The 16861-nt window shown below is 43.3% G+C and overlaps 1 protein-coding gene across 4 annotated transcripts in view; it reads left to right on the forward strand.

The window, feature by feature from the left end:
* The window catches only part of MGLL (monoglyceride lipase), a 154112-nt gene that overhangs the window by 119985 nt on the left and 17266 nt on the right, over positions 1 to 16861 (forward strand). For 3 of the 4 annotated variants that reach the window (XM_045850160.1, XM_045850161.1, XM_045850163.1), the window contains exon 6: positions 3598 to 3687. The exons of the other annotated variant lie outside the window; for it this stretch is intronic. In XM_045850160.1, the coding sequence (XP_045706116.1) occupies positions 3598 to 3687 (90 nt within the window). The remainder of the gene's footprint in view (positions 1 to 3597; positions 3688 to 16861) is intronic. 4 annotated transcript variants of the gene reach the window in all.

The raw sequence follows: 16861 nt of genomic DNA on the forward strand, positions 1-16861 counted from the left end.
CTTCAAGAGACTCCCTGACTCAAGACACCCTCTTCATTATTTTTCCTCATGGTACCTCTACTGTGAAGGGTATGTCCATCTCAGGCCTCTGTATGCATTCTCCCAAGTGTTAACTCATACCCAGGTTTTGATAATCATCTATAGGCTGAGACTTTTCTATTCTTAGGGTGTCATCCTTCAGGACCCAATCATGCAGAATGGAGAACAGTGATATCTGCACACTGACCCCTCATCTATATTTGTAATTGAACAACCAGTTCTTATTGCTAGGACACCAGTGTTCCATTACACTCAGCCACTGGAGTTGTGTCATCATGAGCTGATCCTTTTAGGGACATCCACCCATCCTGAATCCACCTGCATCAGCTCCCTTAGAGTATTGAGAACAGCTGCTGCCCCCTCCCATCCCCACCCCCACAAGAGTCTTTGTGGTGGGAAGCATACAGCTGCACACATCTACTGGGCCAGCCACTTGCTACCTCCAGTCCTAAGCATGATGTGTCCTTGTCATGTCTCCTCCTGTTTGTGCTTTTGGAAACATGTCATTGGCAGTTGCAGGAGTCCTCACCAGGACTTGGCTTCTTGTACTTGGAAGGGGGCAGTAAGGTGGTCAACTGATCTGCCATTGTTGTGCTTCCTGTAGGGACTAAACCCTTGCATTATTCACTTTTGTGCAAAGCAAATACTTCTCCAGAAATGCTCCTTTTTTTTTACATGAAGTTCTTTTCCTGAAAGAGTCATTTAGCTGCAGAAAATTTCCCTGTTAAGAGGAAGAAAAGACCACTGACTCGGAAAGGACAGAACAAGTTTTTTTTTCCTATAGTTGTCTCCTGGAGGCAGAGTCCTTCCTGTCTCTCTAGTCCCCCTCACTACTCCCTGTGAAACCAAAGCAAGGATGGTGCCTGCCATAGCATGACCTTCTCTGATTCTTGTTGAGCATAAACTGTCAGAATCTTTTCCTGGACATTGAGGCCTTGACACTTTTGGATACAAATGTTTGGTTTAAGAAGTGCTGGAACATGGACTCAAAGATGAGGATAAATCTGCCTCTTCACAAATGGCCAGCACCTGTATGCCCAGATTCATGCAGAATCAGGCGATGAGTAACACAACATAAATTGTTGGCAAATGAAAAATCTGCTGGTGGGCTTCAGAGAAATGGAATGGGCCCTGCATGGTCTCTCTCCTCAGTTCTATTTCAGGGTGAGTACCAACGTACTATGTCCCTGGCTGTTGTCCATCTCATCTGGAAATGGGTAGGAAGCTGGTTTGCAGAAAAACAGCCATGTCCTTGAGAAGGCCATGCCAAACCAGGCAGGCAGGCAGGCCAAATGAAGCAGCAGGGTCTGGAGATTGATGTTTGTGCAAGGTCCTATCGAACACAATTGCCCCTCAATTCCTGGGCATGGCAGGGTCACATGTGGAGTCAACCATCAGCCCTTGTGTCTACTCAGGAAGCTATGAGCAGAAGTCAGTTCTACAAACTTTGGGACGCATTAAGTTTTTTCCTAATAGTGTTGCCCTTGGTGAAAGAGATAATCCCTAAAAGTCCACCTTCCTTACACAATTGAAGCCCAGTGAAGGCTATAAGGCTGGCACCCACTGCCTCTCTATGCACCTGCAGTGCACTTCTTATGTGCCGTGTTTTCTCTTTATTACAAATTTTCAACCTTTGAAAGCATGAATACCAATTTCTGAATTTAGGTTCCCAGAGAAGCCTTCAGTTCCTGGAGGTCACAGACATTTGACCTATGTTTGGAAACATTCACATCCTTTCCTTTCGTAGTGCTCCCAGAATTCTGAGACTTTCTGGTTCTGTACTTGTTCATAACCCTATATTGGCTCTTGAACCTGCCCAATATAGATCACGACCATCCCATGAGGCTTCAATTGCATGGACCGACTCAAGTGCCAACTTAGTGCTCAAGTTGGATTTCTTTATATTTCCGTGCTAGACTATCACAGATCAGCCCAGAGCCTGGCAGTAGTGTCTGGCACATTGATAGCAGTAAGTCACTATGCATGGGGTTTACTTGCCTAGACGCCAGGCTTGGGGTGCAATGATCTATGATAGTCTCAGAGGCAAGAGGCTGCCATCCTTGCACTGAAAAGTGGAGAATTGACCATGTGAATTTCAGAATAGGTACATGCATGTGTGTTCTTTTAGGAGCAAAGCCCTGCCTGGTCCCTGACAATGTGAGGTTACATCATGCTTGTTCAGCCTGAGGAACAGGATGTTTTATAGTTGTGAGTGTAAAGGGAAGCTGGGCAGTACACCAGTTGTGTCACCATGGAGAGTATCAGTGCCAGTTGTTCTTGTAGCACTTACAAGTATTCTGGAGGAGAGAAAAAATAATGAAGTCTGGTGGCATAAAGAGAAAGAGTACCCTCACTCACACCCTTGCCCCATGTCCAGCTGACCACATTGTATGGTGTTGAGCTTCTGTTTTCTTTTCTATTAAGTCAGGATACACCCTCACCTCACAGCATTTGTGTTAAGATTAAAGACTGGGCACCTACAACTGTCCCCAATACATCAAAAGATTGTTACTCAGTAGATGTTAGTGCCCTGCCTCCCCACCAAGGGTACTGAGGGAACATCACTTAGTTCCATAACATTCACCCTCAGCATGCACTGAGAATTCACTGTTTGCGTGAATTAGAAGGTGATTCGAATCACCTATGTGATTCTAATTTCAGCATTTCACAGTTCACTTTTGGAATAGCATCTTTCATTCCTGAGTGTCTGTGCATAGTGCAGAAATGAGAATGGTCCTCCTCTATGGGCAGAAGTATGAGACCCAGGTTTATGCTTTTCCTGGGTAAACACCAGATCCAGCAGGAGAAATGGGGTAGGGTGGGGCAGGAAGGCCTGTATCAGAATCAGGTTCAAGTTCAAGGAGCATATACTAAGTACCTACTGTGTGTCTGGTGCTTTTACACACAGTGGTCCCCCTTGGCAGCTAAGGCAATAGAGTCTCGGTCGTGGTCAGCTCTCAAGTCCACATGTGTGAGGCAGCACAGCCAGTAATCAAGTCAGGCCTCATTCCCTCTGCTACACATCTCCTAATCAGGCTTGGTGACTGTTTTTGTTCCTTTCCACAAGAAACCACATTGATCAACAGATTCTTTCTGATCAGAGCAGGTTCCTTTTGTGCCTTTTAAGGTGTCTGGCTTCATTCTCAGGTGACTTAGATAATTCTGCTCCTGCAGTATTTTTTTTAAGATCTTCTGAGAAGTGGCTTGTGCAGAAGAGCTCAGCCAGGAAGCTCCTGAAACTAATTCAAAATGACTGATGAGTGATTATGGGGAGAGCTATCACACAGAATCTGGAACAGGAGAAAAACAGATGTGGCATTCTCTCTGTCAACCCTGGTGGCCACCTCTCACCCACTCCCCACAGGGATCTATGTCAGACTAACTCAAGGCTGTCTGAGTCAGAGCAGGGAGAATCCTGGGGCACTCAGCCTTGGGAAACAAACCTGGCTGATGTTCAGTTTGGGTGTCACTTTTCCTAATTTACTGTAAATTGTCCCATGGGCAGAGCTGGGCATGGATCCCACTGCACTCACACCCTTGTTTTGCCTCCCTGGCTAGGTCCTGGCAGCAAAAATTCTCAACCTTGTCCTGCCAAACATGTCCCTGGGCTCGATCGATGCCAGCGTGCTCTCTCGGAATAAGACAGAGGTGAGAGTCTTTCTGAAATGAGGGTGGGGGAAGTGGTTAGCTGGGGCTGGTGAGGAGTGAAGGCAGCAGCCACAGCTGGAAATCTGAGTTTTAGCCCTAGCAGTGGCATTTTGCTGCCTTTTAGCCAAGGCTTTGCATGAAGTGTTGGGGACATGGAGATGCATAAGATGCCATCTGGCTTCAGGATGGGGAGGAAAGGGATGTGTGATCATGATGCCTGAGCTATGCCCTAAGCATGCAATGGTGCTAACAAGATAAAACTGTGTGTATATCAGCCAAGTCTCTTTTGGTTGTAAGTGACAGAAACTTAATTCAAAATGATTTAAGCAAATTTAAAAGTGAAATTTATTGTTGAATATACTATGGGCCTAGGGCATGAGTGGATCCAGGGGCACAAAAATCTTGTTCACCATTCATTCTTCTCAGGTCTCATATCCCCTGGTTCAGCTTCATTTCCTACCAAACTTCGCCCAAGTGGAGACAGAAATGGCCACTGGCAGCTTTACATGAGCAACCCCAGAGGTGAAATAGCACCTCTTTCCAAGAAAAGTCCCAGGGCTGATTCTTATTGGCTGATTGTCCAAGCCTGGGTTATTTGTCCAGGAAAGGGATCAGTGTCAACCCTACCCAACTTCATGGACCAAGAGTGCAGGAAGAGTGGTGCAATTGGGATAGCATAGCAAAGGACAAAAGATGGATTTAGGCCAGGCCAAATGGATTGTGGGAGTGGTGCTGGGCTGAAGGGGGATCAGAGGAAAAGGGTTCAGGTAGAGAAAACTGCACAAGTAATGAGCTCTAGCATGGAGAGAGGACAGCTCATTTGCAAAACACCAGTAATTTGGTTCGATTACAGGTAGGGCAGCAGGTAAGTGTTGAGGGCTAAACTGAGGTCAGATCATGAGATAACCCATGAACCCCATCTCCTAGGAGCCACTGCCCTGCCAGGAGTATCTTGCAGACCCCTGAGCAGAGTGGTACTGCCTTCTATAAAAGCTAAATAAGAAAGAGAGAGAGAGAGAGAGAGAGAGAGAGAGAGAGAGAGAGAGAAAGAAAGAAAGAAAGAAAGAAAGAAAGAAAGAAAGAAAGAAAGAAAGAAAGAAAAAGAAAGAAAGAAAGAAAGAAAGAAAGAGGAAGGAAGAAAGAAAGAGAGGAAGGAAGAAAGATAGGGAGGAAGGAAAAAATTAAGAAAAATTAAAAAATAAAAGCAAAACCAGAAACTTAGAAAGAAGAGGCAAGGCAGCTTTGGGGAAAATAAGCTGGGAGGTTGTGCCATCAGTCAACATCATTGCCTCTGGGACCAGGCACAATGGTCAGCCTGGATAACAGGTCAAGGTCAATAATGTACCTGAGGCACTGGGTCTGAGCAGACTCCAAAGCCCCAGATATTGGGATTCATCTATTAAGATGCTCCTCAGTGAACCAACCTACCTCCTGTTTATCAAAAGGCAAGTACCTGTCTCTGCCTTTGATTGGGCCTTTATGCTCTGTGCCAGGTGAGTGCTGTGTGCTTACCCACACAAGACAGCCCCAGACTGAGGCTCTACAAGATGAGAGGACTTGCCTGGGTCACCTACTGGTGGGACTAACCTGAGTTAGTAGGTGGGTGTGGTCTGCAGCCCTTCTCTGTCTGTGGAGACGACAACCCCATGTAGACTTACAGCCAATGGAGAGGCAGCAACCCTGGGTTTCTGGAAGACACTGAAATTATCTTCAGGATTAAGCAAATCATTTTGTCACTCATCTCCCTCAGTTTCCTATCTTGCCTTAGAAATTTAAAATCATGAAAGCAGTGGCTTCCTAAGGACCCTGTAAAATGGAATGAGGTACTCTATCTTTCCCAGGTTTCCTTGGGACTTCAGCAGTTGGACTCTAGCTTTATCATAAAATTTGACCTCCTATGCCCTGGCTGGATGGCTCAGTTGGTTGGGGCATCATCCCTATGTGCCAGGGTTGTGGGTTCAATCGCTGGTCTAGGCATATACGGAGTCAACTGGTAGGTGCATGGATAGGTGGAGCAACAGGTCAAAGTCTCTCTCCCTTCTCTCTCTCTCTCATAAAAAAGTCAGTAAATACATTTTTTTAAACATTTGATCTTCTGGCATTCTGAGTCACTTACAGAGTAGGCAACTAAATGCAAACCATCCCTAATATATAGGAAAGAGACATTTGCTATCAAGGATTAAAACTCCCAGTCTTCCAGGGTCAGCAGCTCCTTATGAATCAGTCTGGTAAAAGGCTCTAGGGAGTGGTGGGGTCTGTGGGGAGCCAGAGGGTATCAGCTCCACTCAAGTCATCTACATTCCATTTTAATTTAATCTAGTTTTAATACCCACAGTGCCCCCCAAATTCATATCTTGGGGCCAAATGTGACCCAACAGGGCCAAAGAATATTTGAGTAGAGAAAAAGAATTGTACAACTTTAGGACCCAGAAAAACCAAAGGCAAAACACATGCTGTTTAGTTTAAGCCTGACATGAATGAAACCAACATTAACCCCATTTCACAGATTAGGAAACTGAGTCTCAGAGGTTAAATAACATCCATGGCTGCACGATCAGTCAAGGGCAGAGCTGGGATTTGAACCCATTTGATTCAAAGTTCATGGCTGAGTGCCTGCAAACAGCTAGTATTTATGATCATTGAGCTCTTTTTCCTATTTTATGGTCCATGCAGCCTGTGCCTGGGGGCCATTTCTCTGTATGCAGGATTCACTTTGTGATGGGAATCAATGTTGGGTAGGGGCTTCTCCAACTGCTGGCAACCCCCACAATGGCTCTGGCTCAACTGTGCAATCTGCAGTAAAACTATTTTTGCAGCAGCTGTGCTAGGACAACAATGAGTTAAAAGAAAGACAGGGACCTTGCTTTGAGATCTGAGAGGAAACATCCAGGTGCAAATCTGAGTCATTTATCTCACCATCTGAAAGTACTTGGACAAAAAGAGAGAGAAACAAGAGATAATAAAATATTCCAAGCCCTCTTTGTTTAAAAGTAGCAACTCTCAGAGTTTTTATTTCATTTTTGAAATAATGAAAAATTCCACTGAAGGCTTTAAACACATGTAAGAGTCTGGTGTGAAAATAAGGCACACAGGCTGGTATACTGGGTTGCATGCCTTCATGTATCAGGTTTCTGACTGGTCAGCTAAATGGAGTGATTTCTTTAGAAACACTAATAAATGTCCTTGCTAGGAAGACTTTGAGGAGAGAGGTGGTTGGTAGCTGGTCAACACAAAGGCTAAACTCCTATTGGAATGTATAGGAGCAAGTGTTTCCATTCCTCAGCAGAGAGAAATTACCCCTCACATGTCCAGCTCTGAGTCTCCCTTTGAAACATGTGTTCAACTTTAAAAATAGCAACATCCAGAGGGAAATATGCTCAGAAAAGGCATCCCCCCAGATCTAACATGGGGTGTTTTACAGCACATCTTTAGCAAAGATATTTCCCACGGAGCCCTGCAGCTACAAAAGCCTCAGAAAGAAAAGAAACATTTGTCTAACAAGCTTACTAAAAGCAGGCCCTTGGAAGAAGGGTGCAGGCTGAGGAGGGTGGAAGGTGGCAGAGTCTTTGGAGTTCTGTCTCTGGGGAAACAGGCTGGTTCTGCCATTCCAATGTCAAAAGCAGGGGTTTGCTGTGGCAAGTGCTTTCACAACCCACCCAGGACTGTTAGCATGACACCCTTAACTAGCACCACTTCACAGCTGCCAGCCCTCAGACACACAGTCTCCTGGACTATGTGGCCTCCAGGAGTAATTGTTTTAGCTCAATCCAATGCACAGTGGTTGCACCCTTCTTCTGTGTCAGACTTGCCCTTTTGTCTCCCACAGCTCCGAGGAGGCAGTCTTATTATCAGTATTTGCATTTGTGGAAGCTTGGGCCCAGACAGGGCAAGTCACTTATCTGAGGTCACACAGCTACTAAGTAAGGATTTGAGCCCAGACCTCTCTGCTCTGAGCCAAGTGCTGTTGGCACTAAAATCCTGGAAACAAAGAAGTTGCTACTCAAGCATTTTTTGTTTGTCTACACATTTAGAGTCCCTGGTCAGAACGCTGCATACTGACATATTAATCATTCCATCCTCAGAATGTGATGAATCCTTGCCACTCTGAAAAGCCCTGCATGGTCTTAATAGTCATCCAGCCAACGATGTAGGTGGTGGTAGGATTTGGAGGATAAAGAGGGGAGTTGCTCAGAGTCTCCACCTGCCTTCACATCACACCATTGCTAACCACACAGTTAATAAAGAATGCATTGCTTTCTTTCTGAGCTCTATCCTTTGGCCTGTGAGCTGGGAGGAAGAGATGCTGTGATTCTAAGCACCCATTCCACTGGGGACAAGGAAGTGTTTGTATATTGAGGTACTTTGTCTTCTACAACCAAGTCTCTATTCTGTATAAATACTCTGGGATGCCCACCAGGAGTATCCTAGCTTGTTTATAGGTTGCTGGCAGGCTGTATGGTAAGAGCTATAAGGAGTGGCCAACACCACTTTATTTCATTTCTATAAGTGGGTGCCACTCCAGGTACCACCCAGTGTTTGAGATGTGCCAGTGTCAAGGATTAGGCCCCCTGTTCCCCAGTTCCTTGCAGGTCTCCTACCCACATGCCAGTAGGCCACCTCTGCCCATTGCCCTCAAAGGCTCCTGCCAAGTCTTGGAAAGCCCAGTCACACTGAGGCTTTTTGCTAATTATAACCACAGCTAAAGATAGGCCCCAGCTTTCTCTCTCTCCCCAGGACATAGCCTCCCACAGTAGTCCCCTCCAAGAACTGGTTATTAACTTTCCAGTGTTTCTGGTTTGGTTAGCCAATTTTATTTTGTTACTTTCCACTAATCATATTGTTACCAAATCACCTCCCAAAATTCAGGTTTGTGTATCTGATGCACTAGTAAGCCAAAACATTGAGACATCAGTGGCTGGAAAGAGAGAAAGATTTGTTCAATTTGGCCAAAGCCAGAGGACGAGAGATCAAGATCTTTCAAATCTGTCTACATCAAAAAGCTAAAGTAGGGAGTTTTTATGCAGCTAGGGAGTGGGGAAGGGAGAGTTTTAGTGAACTGAGAGAGAAATCTGTATTTCTTTAGTCATAGATAACATTTTGTGCAGCCAGACTTCTGAGCGGCAGCAGCTGGTCCCAGCTACCTTGGAAACATTCTTTCCTTCTGCAAAGCAAACTCATAAATTCTCCTTGTGGCCCTGAAGTTATCTTTTCCTGCTAACAAAGAAACAGCACATCAACAACACAAAATTATACTGTAAGAACAAAGGGTGTTGGGTTGAAGAACCAAGATTCTGCAAAATATCTCATAATTGTACACCAGTGACATTATCTCTAAAGCAAAAAGCAGAAACTAGACATCTTGTGACTATCACTATTGTTTAAGCTATCATTGTTTTGTGCTTAACTGTATTTCTCTATTATCTCAAGCAAAGTATAATTTTAAACACTTCTCCTGGAACTTGCTTTAGGCAGCCCTTCAAAACATGGCTAACATACTTTCTTAATGTTTGACTATAAGCTATATGACAACCAATTAAAACATTTAATTAAAGCCTATACCTACAGATTCTATGATCTAGTACCTAAACACATTTACTGTTGACAGTTGGTTTCAGTATCTCATAGTCCCCACATAAGATTTGTCTGTTTGACGCAGCTATAATTTACCAATGACTTAAAAACATAACAAGTCATTAGAACGTTTCTTGGAGTGTATAGCTCCATATGGGACAACTGGCAAATGGGTCTGCCTTGGTCTTGTGCCCTGAAAAGTGGAGTCTGTTGATCTTCCTACCCCCTTCCTCCAGATGTTTCCTGCTCCTAGTTCTCCTCCTCTGACTCTGGAAGAAGCAGCTCTGAGCAAATGAGAGGAAGGTCCCTCAAGTCAGTGACTTTAAATTGCAACAGAAAAGTCAGTGACTCTGTAGAGGGACTGTCAGGAGTAATCCCAACTGCCAGCCTGATCAAGACAAAATGAAGCATTCTCCCTGACCCACAGGCCAAGCTAAGCTTTTCATCCAAATACCTTTGCATGGTTGAAGAAGAAGGAGGTTACATACTTTGCTAGGTTCACATAGGAACACAGCCTGGGCAAAGCTCTCTCAAAGATGTCATTGAATTAAACCCCCATTTACATGAGGATCCAATGCAACTGACTTGCCAAGGCTTGAATAAGTGGCTGAGCCAGACACAAGCCCCAGATAGGCCTCTGGCCACAGAGTACAGGGTCTCCCTGCCACAAGCCTGCCTAAGGGATGTATGGCTCCTCCTGGCAAAGCAAATCAAAATAAAAAATGAGAAAGCTGAGATTGTGGGTAAAGAAGAGGTCAAAGTCAGTCACCAGCTCTTCCCTCTGATTTAACTATGGAAATTTTCAAATCTGTAGAAAAGTTGGCATGGTCATAAAATGCATACCCATATACTCCTCTTAAGAGTCATCAATTGGAAATACTCTGCCATACTTTATGCTTAAAAAATGAAAATATCAACATAGATATAGATTTCAAATCTTTTAAAATTTATTGTGGTAAGATATACAGAACATAAAATTTGTCATCTTAATTGTTTTTAGGTATTCAGTTCAGTAGCATTAAGTATATTCACATTGTTGTGCAACCTCACCACCATCCATCTCCAGAACTTTTCCATCTTCCCAAAATGAAATTCTGTGTCCATTAAACATAGTCTTCCCACCTCCCCTCCCCCAGCCTCTGGCAACCCCAATTTTGATTTCTGACTCTATGAATTTGACTATTCTAGGTGCCTCATATAAGTGTAATCATATAGTATTTTTCATTTTTTTTCTTTTAAGCATAATGTCCTCTAGGTTCATACATGTTGTAGCATGCATCAGAATTTCCTTCCTTTTCAAGACTAAATAATATTCCATTGTATGGCTAGAAAACATTTTCTTTATCCATTCATCCTGTTGATGGACACCCGGGGTGCTTCCACCTCTTGGCAACTGTGAACAATGATTCTGCAAACATGGGTGTGCAATATCTCTTCAAGACCCTGCATTCATTTCCTTTGAGTTTATACACAGAAGTGAGATTGCCTGATCATTTTGATTTGCATTTTCCTAATGATTATTGATATTGAGCATCTTTTTACATGTCTATTGGCCATTGGCCACTGATATATCTTCATTAGATAAATGTCTACTAAACACTTTGTCCATTTTTAATCAAGTTGTTTGAATTTTTTATTGTTGAGTTATGGAAGTTCTTTATATATTCTGGACATAAACTCCTTATGATATATATGATTTGCAAATATCCCATTATGTGGGTTGCTTTTTCAATCTTTGATGTGCAAAATTATTTCATTTTGGTGAAATTTTATCTAATTTCAATTTATCTAATTTTTCTTTTGTTGCCTAATTGAATGTCATTAAGTGGATGTATTATGTTGGCTGAATCTTTTAAAAATATTTTTTATTTTATTTTTTAGAGAGAGGGGCAAGGAGGAAGAAAAAGAGGGAGAGAAACATAGATGTGTGAGAGAAACATCTATTGGTTGCCTCTTGCACACCCTCAACTGGGGACCTGGCCCTCAACCCAGGCATGTGCCCTGATGGGGAATCCAAATGGCAATCCTTTGGGGCTCAGGCTGGTGCTCAATCCACTGAGCCACACCAGCCAGGGCAGAACCTTTTAAAAGTAAGTTAAATATACTATGATTCTTAACTCAGCCTGTGCTGCTCAAGAGAAATAACCCAGAATAAAGGCTTTCATGCATATAACCCAATACCATTATCACACTTTGAAAAAGTAGCAATAATTCTGTATTATTTTATCTAGTTCATATTTCTGATTTCCTTAGTTGTCAACAACTTTTAAGACTTGAGACCACATGATCTTGCTGTGTGTGACCAGTGATTATGAAAGTGGTTCTGCAAGATCCTAGTAATTCTCTTTTTTCCTTTTTATTTATGTTTAAGTATATTTTATTGATGATGCTATTACAGTTGTCCCATTTTTTCTCCCCTTTATCCACATCTGCCCTGAACCTCTCCTCCCTCTTGCATTCCCTACCCCTCTTAGTTCATGTCCATTGGTCATACATACAAGTTCTTTGGCTTCTCTATTTTCTATACTATTCTTAACCTCCTCCTGTCTATTTTGTACCTACCATTTATGCTTCTTATTCCCTGTACCTTTTTCCTGTTTTCCCCAACTCGTCCTCCCAGCTGATAACCCTCCATGTGATTTCTATATCTATGATTCTGTTCCAGTTCTAGTTGTTTGCTTAGTTTGTTTTTGTTTTTGTTTTGGGTTCAGTTGTTGATAGTTGTGAGTTTGTTGTCATTTTACTGTTCATAGTTTTGATCTTCTTTTCCTTAGATAAGTCCCTTTAACATTTCATATAATAAGGGCTTGGTAATGATGAACTCCTCTAACTTTACCTCATCTGGGAAGCACTTTATCTGCCCTTCCATTCTAAATGATAGCTTTGCTGGATAGAGTAATCTTGGATATAGGTCCTTGCCTTTCATGACTTAGAATACTTCTTTCCAGCCCCCTTGCTTATAAGGTTTCTTTTGAGAAATCAGCTGATAGTCTTATGGGAACTCTTTTGTAGGTAACTCTCTCTACTCTTGCTGCTTTTAAGATTCTCTCCATATCTTTAATATTGGCTAATGCGCTTTGGTGTGTTCCTCCTTGGGTCCAACTTGTTTGGGACTCTCTGAGCTTCCTGGACTTGCATGTCTATTTCCTTCACCAGATTGGGGAAATTTTCCTTCATTTGTTCAAATAAATTTTCCTTATTTGTTCAAATACGTGTTCAGTTTCTTGGTCTTTCTCTTCTCCTTCTGGCACCCCTATGATTTGGATGTTGGAACATTTAAAGTTGTCCCAGAAGTTCCTAAGCCTCTCCTCATTTTTTTTTTTGAATTCTTGTTTCTTTAATCTGTTCCAATTGAATGTTTATTTCTTCCTTCTGTTCCAAATGTTTGATTTGAGTCCCAGTTGCCTTCCCATCACTGTTGGTTCCCTGTATATTTTGCTTTATTTCACTTGTATAGCCTTTACTTCTTCCCTTATTTTGCATCCATATTCAATCATTTCTGTGTGCATCCTGATTACCAGTATTTTGAACTCTACATCTGATAGGTTGGCTATCTCCTCATTGCTTAGTTCTTTTTCTGGGGTTTTAATCTGTTCTTTCATTTGGGCCATATTTCTTTGTCTCAGTGCACCTGTTACATTGTAAGGGGCAGAGCCTTAGGTATTTACCATGGCAGGGCAACCCAGTTTGCTACGTTATGTTGCTGTTTGTGGGGGAGGGGTCAGAGAAGAAACAATGCTGCTTGCTTGACTCTCGCCCTGCTTTCAGTGACTTCCCCACTACCCACAACTGAACTGTACCTTTCTGGTGTTGATTCCCTGGGTGGATGGGCTTGTGTACATTCTAGAATTCTGTCAGCCTCTCCAACGTACTCTCCTGTGAGAGTGGGCATTTCTCCTGCTACTGCAACCCCCACAGGTTCTACAGCCAGAGGTTTTGCCTCTTTATTTCCCCACACTAGAACCCTGGGTTTCATGGTCTGTCTTGCTCCCCAGTTGTTCCTCCTGGCTTATCTACACATGAATGTGGGACTTGCCTTTTATGACTTGCCTTTCAGATGAGTGTGCTAATTGCTGCCTAGACCTCCCTGTCCAACAGTAACCACCTTGCCTCGAGTCCTTTCCACCCCAGCTGCCTGTCTCTACCCCTCCTACCAATCTAGATGAATGTTTCTTCTTTAACTCCTGGGTTATCAGACTTCCATAAAGTTCAATTTTTCTAGCAGTTCTGGTTATTTTTTGTTTTTAAATTGTTGTGTGTGTGTGTTTTTTTTTATGAGGAAGTGAAGCATATCTACCTATGCCTCCATCTTGGCCAGAAGCCCCGTAATTCGTTCTCGTATCTCTTATAACTTATTCAATCCCTGGACCTATCAAAAGGTAGCCATGGTTGTGTGATTAGGTAGAGAATATGATAGCTGCTTTCCTCTTCCCTTGGTGACCACTCAGGACCTACCTATGTCTAGGTCCAAGGTTGCACCCTAGGAGCCTCTATCCCAAAGAAGCAAGTGAGGTTGACTTTCTGACTTACTTCTGGTTGTGAAGCCCCTCAGAAGAAGGTCCTCCAGAAGGAGGTCCTAGCATCCTCTGGTGGGTGTGCACAAACTACCTGTGCCCACGTGTCCAGGCCTATGACCTACCAGGATATCCAGGAGTTCAAGCCTTAATGGCAAAAAGTAATTTGTGAGAAGAAATGTTCAGTAAATCGCATGGGCTTAAACTAATTCCTGGGAAAAAATGTTTGGTAAGTCGCATGCCCTTGATTAACTGGAAATCCATATATGTGAATCATCTTTATATCCAAAATGGAATTGTGTCATCCTTACTTCTGGTGGTTCTTGTCTTGCTTGGAAATTTCTGCCACCCAAGTTGAGTGCCTGCTTCAGCAATCATAAGGGAGCTCAGACCTCCTGGTAAATGGCCAAGAAGACTTTCTGCCAAGTCAGGCAAGGCCCTATCTCCCCTTTGCCATTCTGCAGGCATCATGTCAAGTCAACAAATTTGTGTGGAGCTCCCACTTTGGGCCAGACCCCAAAATGGAAGTGAGGACACCCAATGATCTTCTGAGGTCATAGGCAGAAGGGGACAAAGGCATATCAACAGTTCTGTTACAGAGGACAAAGAGACAGAGAGCTTTGAGGGAAGAGCAAAAAGGCCTGCATCTGGACCCAGCTCTCCAGCTCTGTCTCTTTGTGCTTCAGTGTAACCTTGGAGACCACACTCAGTGTCACTGATCCTCAGTTCCCTTGGGGGCCTAGCATATAGCCTGGCACAGCATCAACTCTAGGTAAATGCAAGCTGTTGTTATCAGATCTGTTTTTAAAGAAGTGTTGATGAAGCTACAGGAGCCCTGGGAAGATAGGCATCAGTTTCACTACTAGTGTCTGGGCACCTGTCATGGGAGGAAACACTTGAACTGGGCCTTGAAAGGAGACAGATATTTGCTGGCAAACAGGAGTTAGGGCATGGGAAAGGTGCATTCTGGGAACTAGAAATGTCAGTGGCAGCCCCCAGTCTGTAGATACAGAAGCTGACCATATGAAAAGAGTGGGAGCCCTGAAGGGATGTCACACAATGTCCCTGGGGAAGGCAGGGGGCTTCCCAGAGGAAGGGGCAACTGAGCTAAATGTCGTTAAGAGAGGAGAAAGTCTACAGGTGGCCCAGGCAGAGGGGATGACCATATGAGGGGGAGAAATGTTGAGGAAAGAAGCAGAGGGGAGCCCTCTGTGGACTTGCAAGCCACAGGAAGTTTGGATTTGGCCCTGCAGTGTGTGGGATGCATGGCAGTGTTCCTAGGTGCAGGGGTATCCAGGGAGAATCAGAGCACAGTATGCAGGGGGTGGCCAGCTAGGAGGATAATTGCTCAGACCCAAGAGGAGGGATCACATGAAGAGAGGAGCATGCACTGGCCATGCCACAGACAAGGCTGTTTCCAGTGTTCAGTATGTTTTGTATTCAGGCCAGTTTCTATGCTAAATTATTATTCGCATTTAGAATATCCCACATACCTGAAATTCATGAGAGTACTGCCCAGTGAGTCACAGGGAAACAATACCAAGCAGATCCAAAGAGTTTACCTTTGGGGAGCTTACCTCCTTCAAACCTAATTATTCTTTGTTGAATGAACTAATAAGGGACCTTTTCTTGTGAGGCCCATGGATATCATTCCAATGTGAATACCATATTTTGTCATGTATAATGCGTACTTTTTTGCCCAAATTTTTGAGGGAAAAATAAGGATATGCATTATAAATGGGTAGTTCCATATATTTATTCCACATCTATATAGATGTTTTTAATTCTTTTACTTATGCTTCTGCATTAAAGTGTAACTCTAGAAAGCAATAATGATATCCATATGCAATTTGTTACTGGCACATAAAATTTGTTGTACCTTGTATCTGTGCTTGTGTTTTGTAATTGTTACATAAAATTTCTTATACCATAATATGTTCAAAAATAAATGCTAAATTCCTTTATAATACAAAAAAAACAAGTATCTAAATACAAATAAATTAAAAATTGAGCCCTGGCTGTTGTGGCTCACTGGATTGAATGCCAACCTGAGAATCAAAGTGTTGTCGGATCAATTACCAGTCAGGGCACATGCCTGAGTTATGGGCCAGATCCCCAGTAGGGGGTGTGTGAAAGGCTACCACACATTGATATTTCTCTCCCTCCCTTCCCCTCTCTCTAAAAATAAATAAAATCTTTTTTTAAAAACTTAAAATGAAAGATTTCTTTTCTTGAAAGTTTGGGCCCAAAACATGGACACACATTATACATGGCCAAATACAATAGCTCCTTTGCCAGCTGTTGGCCAGTGAGCCTGGTACAGAGGTTCCCAGCTGCTGTCTGATCTGTGTTGGGCTCCCAGTGCCCAGAAATGCTGTCTTTTGGGCTGAGTTAGAAAAAGTTGGCTCACTCATTCATTCCACCAGTATTTACTGAGGTCCTCCAATGCCAGGACACAGCAAAAGCAAGACAGGCAGAGCCCTGCCCCATGGGCTGACACTCCAGTCAGTGGAGAAGCAGGTGCAAAAACACCTGGTTGAAGAGTGAGTGCAGGACCAGAGAAGGGCTGCTAGTCATAAGAGCCTGGGAAGTCAAGAAGGCCTCCCCAAAAGGGTGAAGTCTGAGCTGAAATCCAAAAGAGGTATAGATGTTGATTAGTTTAAGAGCAAAGGGTTGGAAAAACTACTTGAGATGCTCAATGGAAGCCACTGTACATAGGAAAGGATGTTCTTTTAAGCACATTTTATTGATTATGCTATTATAGTTGTCCCATTTTTTTCTCCCCTTTATTCCCACTCCACCTTGCACCCCCCCTACTCTCTAGCATCCCCCCTTAGTTCATGTCCATTGGTTGTACATACAAGTTCTTTGGCTTCTCTATTTCCTATACCTCCCCCTGTCTCTTTTATGCCTACCAATTATGCTTCTTACTCCCTGTATCTTCTCCCCCCAATTCTCACTCTCCCACATCTCAGTGATAACCCTCCATGTGATCTCCATTTCTGTGATCCTGTTCCTGTTTTAGTTGTTTGCTTAGTTTTTGTTTTTTTAGGGTCAGTTGTTAATAGTTGTGAGTTTATTGTCATTTT

This window comes from Phyllostomus hastatus, unplaced genomic scaffold, assembly GCF_019186645.2.
Source record: "Phyllostomus hastatus isolate PE091 unplaced genomic scaffold, TTU_PhHast_1.1 phas_contig_80, whole genome shotgun sequence".
NCBI classification, from domain to species: Eukaryota; Metazoa; Chordata; class Mammalia; order Chiroptera; family Phyllostomidae; genus Phyllostomus; species Phyllostomus hastatus.